This window comes from Xiphophorus hellerii, chromosome 11, assembly GCF_003331165.1.
Source record: "Xiphophorus hellerii strain 12219 chromosome 11, Xiphophorus_hellerii-4.1, whole genome shotgun sequence".
Classification (NCBI taxonomy): Eukaryota; Metazoa; Chordata; class Actinopteri; order Cyprinodontiformes; family Poeciliidae; genus Xiphophorus; species Xiphophorus hellerii.
Window position 1 is genome coordinate 6,970,717 of NC_045682.1, and position 12,009 is coordinate 6,982,725.

The window sequence follows — 12,009 nt, forward strand, 5'->3', positions numbered from 1 at the left end:
CCACTATAAACAGTGATGGTGCTGTACTGCTTGCCCCTCCTTAGATGCCGGATGGTGCACCAGAATCGCCTCGAAGCTGTGCGGAAGTCTTTCTCCATGGCCTCTCCAAAGTCCTCTCACACCCAGGTTTTTGCCTCAGTAACCACCTGAGCCGCATGCCACTTCACCCACTGGTACCCATCAGCTGCTTCCGGAGTCCCACAGGCCACAAAGGCTTGATAGGACTTCTTCTTCAGCCTGACAGCATCCCTCACCGAAGGTGTCCACCAACGGGTTAGAGGGTTGCCACCGCGACAGGCACTGACAACCTTGTGGCCATAGCTCCGATAAGCCGCCTTGACAATGGAGGCATGGAACATGGCCCACTCAGACTCAATGTCCCCCATCTCCCCCGGAACTTGTTCAAAGTTCTGCCGGAGATGGGAGTTAAAGCTCCGTCTCACAGGGGATTCTGCCAGACGTTCCCAGCAGACCCTCACAACACGTTTGGGCCTGCCAGGTCTGACCGGCTTCCTCCCCCACCACCGGAGCCGACTTATCACCAGGTAGTGGTCAGTGGACAGCTCTGCACCTCTCTTCACCCGAGTGTCCAAGACATACGGCCGCAGGTCCAATGAAACGACAACAAAGTCGATCATCAAACTGGGGCCTAGGGCGTCCTGGTGCCAAGTGCACATATGGACACCCTTAAGCCTGAACATGGTGTTCGTTATGGACAATCCGTGACGAGCACAGAAGTCCAACAACAGAACACCACTCGAGTTCAGATCGGGAGGCGGGGGTGAGCGTTCCTCTCAACCACGCCCCTCCAGGTCTCACTGTCATTGCCCACGTGAGCGTTGAAGTCCCCCAGCAGAACAAGAGAGTCCCCAGGAGGGGCACTCCATCAGTTGAAACACCTTTCCAAAACCAGTCGCTCTCATCATCCTGAGGGAATTGAGAGACAACTATGTCCGACTTCTTCCCAGGAAAGTAATAGTCCAATTATCTTCTCCATACCCGCTCACTCTCCGGAAGGTTGAAAGCCTCGTGAAAAGCTCCTCTCTTTGTGCTGTGGTATCAGCCGCCACTTTCTTCTCGTCTGGCTCAGGAAGGTGTTTCTGAGCTCCCTCAGCTGCAGGTCAGTGGGTAAATTAGTCCAGAAGTTGTAGGGGGCGTCAAACCGTTGCTGCAGCTTCGAGCACCTTTCAAAGATCAAGTCAATGATGAAAAACTTGATCCCTACAGAAACACCTATGATAAAGCCCAGCAGCTGGTATGGAAACACGCATGAGAAGATAAAAACCAGCCAAAGTCCCACGTAGATCTTTACTGTGAGCTCTGGCCGGACCCACATGCACAGATTTTTTATCTTCTCAAGGATGTCGGCCATGTTTCCAAAAAGCTTCTGAGTTTTCTGAGCAGAATCGAAAGCCAAGTGGAACATCTGTAAGATATTTGGGTTGCCTTTTAGATGTTCCCCTGGCTCACACACGTCGGGTATGATGCTCCTCGGGATCCTCCAGCCTTTGGAAGTTAGATAATTTATGGAAAGGTGGAGAATCATGAGGAGCAGGATGGAGGGAATGGTCCAGCTATACCACACTGTGCACATGTAGACACAGAAAAAACAGAAAGTCATGTGCACAGAGCGCCAGCTGGATAAAGCAGACAAGTTTCTAAAAAAGTGTGCCACAGGTCTGAAGTCTCGTTCAAGGCGTCTCATGTTCTTTGTCATCTTTATGGGGCTTAGTGGGTCCTCCCTCTCCACAATCGCCTTTGGGTGGAAATGGAGTTTTTCCTTAAAAGCTCTAAGGCGATCGCGGATCTTCATTTTTTCTGCTGTTGCTCCTGGTCTCTATGAAAACTGTGTGGGCTCAATGTTGGAGCGCAACACATTAAATCTTTAGAACTTCTTTGATCTATTGTGATTGGGTGGAAACGGAAGTTTTCCATGAAAACTCCGAAATGATTGTGAAGCCGATTCAGGAAGTTCTCTTTATGTTTTTCTGTAGGTTGAGGGAATGGAGGTTTTGATGACTGAGATGGAGAATCCTGAACTTCTAATTTTATGACTTTCTGTTCCAGCTCAATGCGTTTGGATAGTTCTTTCTCCAGTTCCTGTTTAAGTGAATCTTTGAGGGGCTCATCCTTCAATTTCTTCAGCTCTTTCTGTAAGAATTGGTTTTCTAGTAAAGCGATTCTAGAAGTCCTTTAATCTCATTCAAATCACTCTTTGGCTTTTCTTGCTCTCTGGGCAAGAAGCGCGTTTTTGTCACGACGTCATCGCTGTTTTCTGTGTCCGATGTGTGACTTAATTTCTTACCTTTTCCCACAGACATCCGTCGGTTGTTCCTTGCCATCAGTTGAAACGCCTTTCCATAACCAGTCGCTCTCATCATCCTGAGCCGGAGTACCTGGAGAGAAACCTGCAAACAGGAAACCTGTCAAATCTTTTTACCTTTCAATCCCATAATTTCATTTAACTGAACACATCAGGATAAATGTTCAGTCCCAGTCAGATTTCTCCAGCCTCAAATGGTCAATAATGATTTGTTCTGGGATTTTTTTATCTTCCGAATTCGTTATTTTTAGCTCCTCTCCAAAAGCTCCTTGATCATGTTGAAGAGGAGGGGCTGGAGAAACTGTAACGTCAGGTGTGACTTCATTTCTTACCTTTTCCCACAGACATCTGCCGGTTGTTCCTTGCAGTTGAAACGCCTTTCCAAAACCAGTTGCTGCCATCGTCCTGACAGACCTGGGACACACTTTGGTCCGCTATCTTCTCCTTAGCCGACATCGCCACTTTTGCAAGGTCCCAATGAAACGAGAGCGTTGAGGGAAAAAACGCCTCTCTCTGGTACAGAGAAGAGCATTAGAAATGCTCCTTCGGGCCGTGCTCCATCGGGCCCTTGCCGTGGCAATCCATCTGCTCCACCAGGTGTTTCTGGGCTCCCTCAGCTGCAGGTCGGTGGGTAAATTAGTCCAGAAGTTGTAGGGGGCGTCAAACCGTTGCTGCAGCTTCGAGCACCTTTCAAAGATCAAGTCAATGATGAAAAACTTGATCCCTACAGAAACACCTATGATAAAGCCCAGCAGCTGGTATGGCAACACGCATGAGAAGATCAAAACCAGCCAAAGTCCCACGTAGATCTTTACAGTGGGCTCTGGCCGGACCCAAATGCACAGATTTTTGATCTTCTCAAGGATGTCGGCCATGTTTCCAAAAAGCTTCTGAGTTTTCTGAGCAGAATCGAAAGCCAAGTGGAACATCTGTAAGACACCTGGGTTGCCTTTTAGATGTTCCCCTGGCTCACACGTCGGCTTGTATGAGTTGCTGATCAGGTCGCAGATGCCAGCGTCAACCTTCCTCAGCTCCAGCACCTCACGAATGTGCTGGTGTGAGACTGAGTCAAACGCGCGCGCCAGATCAATAAACACCACAGCGAGGGTCTCCTTGTGGCGAACCGCCCTCCGCACCACACCATCAAGTAGCATCAGGTTAGTGCTACAGCCCTCGCCCCTAGTAAAGCCCTTCTGTGACGAGTGGGCAGGGCAGGCTTCGCTCAGTCTGTCACAGAGAATTTTAGACAGGAGCCTCAGGATGGTGGAGCTAAGAGAGATGGGCCTCCAGTTTTCTACTCTACTCAGCTCCACCAGATCCGAGCTCTTAGGGACCAGAGTTGTACGGCTCCTCTTGAGGAGACACCTGGGTTGCCTTTTAGATGTTCCCCTGGCTCACACGTCGGGTATGATGCTCCTCGGGATCCTCCAGCCTTTGGAAGTTAGATAATTTATGGAAAGGTGGAGAATCAAGAGGAGCAGGATGGAGGAAATGGTCCAGCTATACCACACTGTGCACATGTAGACACAGAAAAAACAGAAAGTCATGTGCACAGAGCGCCAGCTGGATAAAGCAGACAGGTTTTTTAAAAAGTGTGCCACAGGTCTGAAGTCTCGTTCAAGGCGTCTCATGTTTTTTGTCATCTTCATGGGGCTTAGTGGGTCCTCCCTCCACAATCGCCTTCTGGTGGAAACTGAGTTTTTCCCTAAAAATTCTAAAGCGATTGTTAATCCTCATTTCGGCTGCTGTTGATCCTGGTCTCTATGAAAACTGTGTGGGCTTAAGTGTTGCTTATGCTCAGGGTGCTTGGTCTCTACATGGCGAAGCAGTTTGAAGCTTCATTGCCTCATTAACGAGCTGGTCACCACATTATGCAGAGCGGGCTTGGAATGTGGGAATAACCTACCAGGGTAAATCTATTTTCCTGTCTCTTCTCTGGGTCTTTTCCACTTCGCTAAGAAACTTTCCAAAGACATCTGATCTGTTTCTTACTCATTTTGCTGCTTGTGGGCTCAATGTTGGCGCTCAAGACGTAACCGAGAGAATCCGGTTAAATGATTTTCAAAACAATAGATCCTCCAGACTCAAGTAATACATAAAACGGAAATATTTAATTATTTCTTGCCCGGGGGTTGGGCATCACTGTATTAAAGGATCTCTATTCCCCTTTCACGCTGGGGAATAGAGATTGGCAGTATTAAGAGGAAAAGTTGGGTTAAAGTCCCAGAGGAAATAAAAATTAAAAAATATATAAAATAAATAAATAAAAGAGGGGTGGGGTAGAGTCCCTCCCAGATGTTTGGGTTCGAGTCCCAAACCGGGTTAAGAGAAAAAAAAGGAACCACAGGTTTCTAGGTTAGAGTCCTAGTGAAAGTCCTTATTGGTAAACAAGGCAAGTATTTTCTTGAGTTTTGGTTTTCTAAATTGAGGGAACTAAACCCTTAGAGAATCCTAAAGACCTTTATCGGAAATAAAGGCCCCTCTTAGAGCAGTAAGAGGCAGAGCGACCACAAAGCTGATTTGTTGGATTCTGCAAAGACGTTTGCAGTCTAAAGAGGATAAGCCACCCAATTCAAGAAGAATGGGTCTACGTGGTTCCAGAACGCAATCTCCTCCTCCGGGTGAAATGTTTGACTGTATGATAATTAAATATGGAGAAAAAAGTGTGTATGGTGTGGATGAATGGATAAAAAGTGGTATTTTCCCTGTGGGTTGTTCATTGAAACTGACTGTTTTGAAAGGAGTTCCAGGTGGATTCCAGGTAGACTCCAGAGATGCGCATCGCAGCAGCTGTTCCTCCAGGGCCGGCCCAAGGTAATATGGGGCCTTAGACAGAACCCCCAACCCTCTGGAACCCGTCCTACTAAGAACCTCAGCATCACTAACATGTTTAAATATCGATCAGGTGAATCTGTGAGAAGGAGACCAGGTTTATTGGCCCAGTTTAAAATCAATCACTGATTATTGGTTATTTGCTGTGATGCATTTGTGAACAAACCCAATTCAAACACAAAGATTACACCATATTGTAGCCATGGTAACGCAACAATCAAACTATCAAGATGATTCTTTAAACTTTTACAAAGTAAACGTCCTAATTAAATCCTACATGTACTATTTATTTTCCTCAGCTGAATGCCTTAAATAAAATTTAATAACATTGTCATTCTCTATAAATGATGCTACATGTTTAGATCTACAGTCTGTGTTACAATTAAACCATTTCTAGGGGCCCCTGAGTGTCTGGAGGCCCCTGAATGGCCCCTATCAGCAGCTATTGAGTTTTCTTTGCCTTGATATCCCAGTCTTATAATTCTAGATCTAGAAGTCTAACATCAAACTATTATATAGAGTTAACCCCTTTGAGCTTTTTGATCTATAAATCAGTCTGCAGCCAGGTTGTTCTAGAGGTTAAATAGATATTATTAGGACTTAATTAGTAAAATGGCAGCAAAGTTTCTTATTTCATAACTTCATAACCTTTGACCTTCTCTCCTCTGGTCTGTTTAACAGCTACAGTCTCAGATCAGCTCAGATCTCCAGGACTGTCAGCAGCAGAAACAGAAACTTTATACCTGTTGGGGAAAATATAGACTAGATTTGCTTTGCATTTCCCCACATGATGGCAATGATATAGTAGGAACCAATTAGATTCTTGATTAATATGGGTTGTTGCTATGTTGTTGTATGGAGTTTTTGTTCAATGTGCCCCTTTTTTAAATTTCAGCCCCGGCCCCTCCATAGATCTCTGCACGGCCCTGACCCGGAGCAACAGAACCACCAACATTTAAACACCAAAATGATGAAACATCCATCAGTCAGACAGAAAATCCTGATTTACAATCAATCAATCAATCAATTGAGTAATAAATCAACAAATTTATGGTTAATAAAAACATTTATTCTAACATGATTGGACTGCAGTGAACATTAAACTCGTCCCAGCAGGCAGGTCAGGATTTTGTTTCTGTTTACCCAGCAGGTAAATCACCTGACTGGAATAAACCTGAAAACATCCAGATTTTTATTAATATGTCAGATAAAAAAATGCAAAAAAATCTAAATTATTAATTATTCTGAAGCCACCTGGTGGAGAAAAGCTCCGATCAAAACAAACAATACTAGTAATAATAATAATAATAATAATAATAACAATAATAATAATCAATGATAATAAATGTGAATTTGATTCTTCCGGTTTAAATTATTTTATCACCAGATTAAATGAGAAAATCTGATCAATGTGTGAGTGAGGAAGAAGAGGAGTGAGGAGGGGCGCAGGCTGCTCTACCTGGGCCTGCGGCGCCACGATCTGATTGGATGCTGGGAGAGACCAGTGTGTTCAAGTTGTGCTAAAAGCAGTTAGCCTGTCAGAAAGCTATGCTAGCCTAAAATAGCCTCAATGCTAAACATGTAGCAGCTAATGCAAATGTTAGCATTTATAATCACATTTCTACAGACGTTCCATGAAATTGTGAAGATAAAAGGATAGAAAAACATTTTGAACCTGAAGAACAGATTAAAAATGATAAATATCTTTGTTATTTATTTCTATGACTTGTGATGTAAAGCACCAAGAACTGCTGTTGCTGAAATGTGCCATAAAACAGGCTTTATACAGGAACCCTAGACTTGAATTTACTACCTATTTTTACTATCACTACAACATTTTTACTCCATCCATCCATCCATCCATCCATGCATGATGGATGGGTTGGAGGTAGGATCTTAAAAAGGGAGGCACAGACTTCCCTCTCCCCAGCCACTTATTCCAGTTCCTCCAGGGGAATCCCGAGGCGTTCCCAGGCCAGCCGAGAGACATAGTCCCTCCAGCGTGTCCTGTGTCTTCCCCGGGGCCTCCTCCTGGTGGAACGTGCCCGGAACACCTCACCAGGGAGGCGTCCAGGAGGCATCCTGACCAGATGCCCAAGCCACCTCAATTGGCTCCTCTCGATGTGAAGGAGCAGCGGCTCTACTCTGAGTCCCTCCTGGATGACTGAGCTTCTCACCCTATCTCTAAGGGAGATCCCAGACAACCTACGGAGAAAACCCATTTCGGCCGCTTGTATCTGTGATCTCGTTCTATCGGTCATGACCCAAAGCTCATGACCATAGATGAGGGTGGGAACGTAGATCGACCGGTAAATCGAGAGCTTCGCTTTTTCATTCAGCTCTCTCTTCACCACGACAGACCGGTACAGCGCCCGCTTGACGGCAGACGCTGCGCCAATCCGCTTGTCGATCTCCAGCTCCCTTCTTCTCCCTCAATCGTGAACAAGATCTCGAGATACTTGAACTCCTCCACTTGGGGCAGGACACCTCCTACTCCCACCCCTCCACCCCCGACCCGGAGAAGGCACTCTACCCTTTTTTGGCTGAAGACCATGGACTCAGATTTGGAGGCACTGATCCTCATCCCAGCCGCTTCACACTCGGCTGCAAACCGCTTCAGCAAGAGCTGCAGATCACGACCTGATGAAGCCAACAGGACCACATCATCCACAAAAAGCAGAGACGTGATCCTAAGGCCACCAAAAAGGATCCCCTCAACACCTTGGCTGGTCCAGTGTTGCACGACCAGGACGAAAACCACATTGCTCTTCCTGAATCCGAGGTTCAACTATCCGATAGAACCTCCTCTCCAAGACCCCTGAATAGACCTTGCCAGAGAGGTTTAAGAGTGTGACACTCCTGCAATTGGAGCACACCCTCCGGTCCCCCTTTTTGAACAGGGGGACCACCACCCCAATCTGTCAATCCAGGGGACCTGCCCCCGATGTCCATGCAATATTGCAGAGTCGCGTCAGCCAACACGACCCTACAACATTCAGAGCCTTAAGGAACTCCGGACGAATCTCATCCACCCCCGGGGCCCTGCCACCAAGGAGCTTTTTAAGCACCTCGGCGACCTCGTCCCCAGAGACTGAAGAGCCCAACCCAGAGTCCCCAGGCTCAGCTTCCTCAATGGAAGGCCCTCCGATTTTCCGCCTCCTGGTGCTCCCTCCGATTCTCCCTCGTCGCCTCCAGGTGGTCCCAGGGCTCCCTCGACGCCTCCAGGTGGTCCCAGGGCTCCCTCGACGCCTCCAGGTGGTCCCAGGGCTCCCTCGACGCCTTCAGGTGGTCTCAGGGCTCCCTCGACGCCTCCAGGTGGTCTCAGGGCTCCCTCGACGCCTCCAGGTGGTCCCAGGGCTCCCTCGACGCCTCCAGGTGGTCCCAGGGCTCCCTCGACGCCTCCAGGTGGTCCCAGGGCTCCCTCGACGCCTTCAGGTGGTCCCAGGACTCCCTCGACGCCTCCAGGTGGTCTCAGGGCTCCCTCGACGACTCCAGGTGGTCCCAGGGCTCCCTCGACGACTCCAGGTGGTCCCAGGGCTCCCTCGACGCCTCCAGGTGGTCCCAGGGCTCCCTCGTCTCCTCCAGGTGGTCCTAGGGCTCCCTCGTCGCCTCCAGGTGGTCCCAGGGCTCCCTCGACGACTCCAGGTGGTCCCAGGGCTCCCTCGTCGCCTCCAGGTGGTCCCAGGGCTCCCTCGACGCCTCCAGGTGGTCCCAGGGCTCCCTCGTCTCCTCCAGGTGGTCCTAGGGCTCCCTCGTCGCCTCCAGGTGGTCCCAGGGCTCCCTCGACGACTCCAGGTGGTCCCAGGGCTCCCTCGACGACTCCAGGTGGTCCCAGAGCTCCCTCGTCGCCTCCAGGTGGTCCCAGGGCTCCCTCGTCGCCTCCAGGTGGTCCCAGGGCTCCCTCGTCGCCTCCAGGTGGTCCCAGAGCTCCCTCGTCGCCTCCAGGTGGTCCGGCCCCTGCGCCGACATTGTCCGCCGGACCGGCCTTCAAGGATTCGTCTCCTGCGCCATCAACGTTGCCCCCTTGCTGGATGGATGGATAGTTTTGGCCCCACTTGGAGAACATTCAATCCCCATGAAGACAGAAGAGCCAAGGCTGGGTTCCCGAAGCTGCGGCAGCGGTTTGACACCCCCTATACCTTCTGGGCTAATTTACCCACCGACCTGCAGCTTAGGGAGCCCAGAAACACCTTCCTGAGCAGATGGATTACCACAGCAAGGGGCAGCCATCTTGCTGTGGCAATCCACATTTTAGAAAACCAAAGAAATGTTTTAATCACACCTTAGCAGAATATAGAGACCAATTAACTAAAGTCGTGATTTTAGACTGTGGCAGGAAGCCGGAGTACCCGGAGAGAAACCTGCAAACAGGAAACTACTTTTTGAAGAGAGGGGGCAAAGGTCAACTAGACAAGCCAAATAAACCAACAGTCATTTTGTTGGACTCTGGGATGAAGCCGGAGAGAACCCACTAATGCACTTGGAGAAAATGCAAACCCCATAAAGACAGAAGAACCCAGGCAGGAACTCAGACCCAGGCAAATGTCTTATTCAAAGAAAAGAAAAGAAATGTTTTAATCACACCTAAGCAAAATTTAGAAACCAATTAACTAAACAGTCTCAATTTCAGACTGTGGCAGGAAGCCGGAGCACCCGGAGAGAAACCTGCAAACAGGAAACCTGTCAAATCTTTTTACCTTTCAATCTAATAATTTAATTTAACTGAACACATCAGGATAAGTGTTCAGTCCCAGTCAGATTTCTCCAGCCTCAAATGGTCAATAATGATTTGTTCTGGGATTTTTTTATCTTCCGAATTCGTTATTTTTAGCTCCTCTCCAAAAGATCCTTGATCATGTTGAAGAGGAGGGGCTGGAGAAACCGTAACGTCAGATGTGACTTCATTTCTTACCTTTTCCCACAGACATCCGCCGGTTGTTCCTTGCCGTTGAAACGCCTTTCCAAAACTAGTTGCTGCCGTCGTCCAGACAGACCTGGGACACACTTTGGTCTGCTACCTCCTCCTTAGCCGACATCGCCACTTTTGCAAGGTCCCAATGAATCGAGAGCGTTGAGGGAGAAAACGCCTCTCTCTGGCACCGAGAAGAGCATTAGAAATGCTCCTTCGGGCCGTGCTCCATCGGGCCCTTGCCGTGGCAATCCATCTGCTCCACCAGGTGTTTCTGGGCTCCCTCAGCTGCAGGTCGGTGGGTAAACTAGCCCAGAAGTTGTAGGGGGTGTTAAACCGCTGCCGCAGCTTCGGGAACCTTTTGAAGATCAAGTCAATGATGAAAAACTTGATCCCTACAGAAACACCTAGGATTAAACCCAGCAGCTGGTATGGCAACACGCATGAGAAGAGCAAAACCAGCCAGAGTCCCACGTAGATCTTTACTGTGGGCTCTGGCCGGACCCAAATGCACAGATTTTTGATCTTCTCAAGCGTGTCGGCCATGTTTCCAAAAAGCTCCTGGGTTTTGTGAGCAGAATCGAAAGCCAAGTGGACCATATGTAAGACACCTGTGCCTTTCAGATGTTCCCCTGGCTCACACATGTCGGGTATGATGCTCCTCGGGATCCTCCAGCCTTTGGAAATTAAATAATTTATGGAAAGTTGGAGAATCACGAGGAGCACGATGGAGGAAATGGTCCAGCTAAACCACACTGTGCACATGTACAGACAGAAAAAACAGGCTGTCATGTACACAGAGTGCCAGCTGGATAAAGCAGACAGGTTGTTAAAAAATTGTGCCACAGGTCTGAAGTCCCGTTCAAGGCGTCTCATGTTCTTTGTCATCTTTATGGGGCTTAGTGGGTCCTCCCTCTCCACAATCGCCTTTGGGTGGAAACGGAGTTTCTCCCTAAACGCTCTAAGGCGATCGCGGATCTTCATCTTGGCTGCAGTTGTTCCTGGTCTCTCTGAAAACTGTTTGGGCTCAATGTTGGAGCAACACATTAAATCTTTAGAACTTCTTTGATCTATTGTGATGTACATGATGTCATCTATGACCTCATCAGTGAGCTCACTGGACTTCTGGGGCAAGGTCTTGCTTCTGATCGTTGCTATGGAAACGATCAGAACAGTTCTGAATGAGTCAAGCTGAAATAATGACTAAATACTTAAATATTAAGTAATATTTTTTATTTAACATGAAGAGATTAACAGTAGATTTCTACAAATTAGAATTTTTGCGTTTGTGGTTTTCCGTACCTGCTGTGGTATAAGTGGTTGTGTATTCCAACCCTGACTGGTTTCGATGGAGTAGGTGGGCGTGGCGGCGTGGCGAAGTGACCTGTAACACCATTGCCATATGTTTGGCTCTAGATTCCACATGTTTCGACTGAGCTGCACCAAACTTACTGGGATGGATCCTTATCCAGCCCCAGTCAGGAATCCATAAGAATCCTTGGTGGGCGTGGCCTAATTTATCTACAGCGCCCCCTAGAAGCTTTTAAAACATCAGCTCCAAGCCATGCTTCAACCCAGACTTATGAAACTTGGTACACATGTGTATCTGGTCAGGACCTACAAAAACGTCTCTTGGAGCCATGGTCCAAACTCAACAGGAAGACGGTCATTTTGGATCAAAGCCGCCATTTCCTCTTTTTTATAGACGTCTCATCTGATCGAACTCGTCCTACAGCTTTTGAGATACGGACTTCAGAATCACTCAGCATAACCTTGAGGCACTGAAGGTCAAACAGTTATCACAGGATTTTTCATGTGGGCGTGGCTTAGTGTCAAAGTTTGACTATTTGCCATAAAACATCAAGGTGCAATAACTTCCACATACAAAGTCAGAGCTGCATCAGACTTTCTATGTCTCATTATAGACCAGCCCTCATCACATTCA

General features: G+C 48.0%; 1 protein-coding gene across 1 annotated transcript; it reads right to left on the reverse strand.

Annotated features, from left to right (window-relative positions):
- Positions 1–512: 512 nt before the first annotated feature.
- LOC116728930 (GRAM domain-containing protein 4-like) lies at positions 513–2,019 on the reverse strand. The gene has a single exon (XM_032577277.1). It carries the CDS (start codon positions 1,811–1,813, stop codon positions 1,004–1,006), a length of 810 nt encoding a protein of 269 aa, XP_032433168.1. The 5' UTR covers positions 1,814–2,019; the 3' UTR covers positions 513–1,003.
- Positions 2,020–12,009: the final 9,990 nt, after the last annotated feature.

What these genes read in the sequence shown, in the direction of transcription:
- LOC116728930 (XM_032577277.1), bottom strand. Translation starts at nt 1,813, where the DNA reads ATGAAGATCCGCGATCGCCTTAGAGCTTTTAAGGAAAAACTCCATTTC.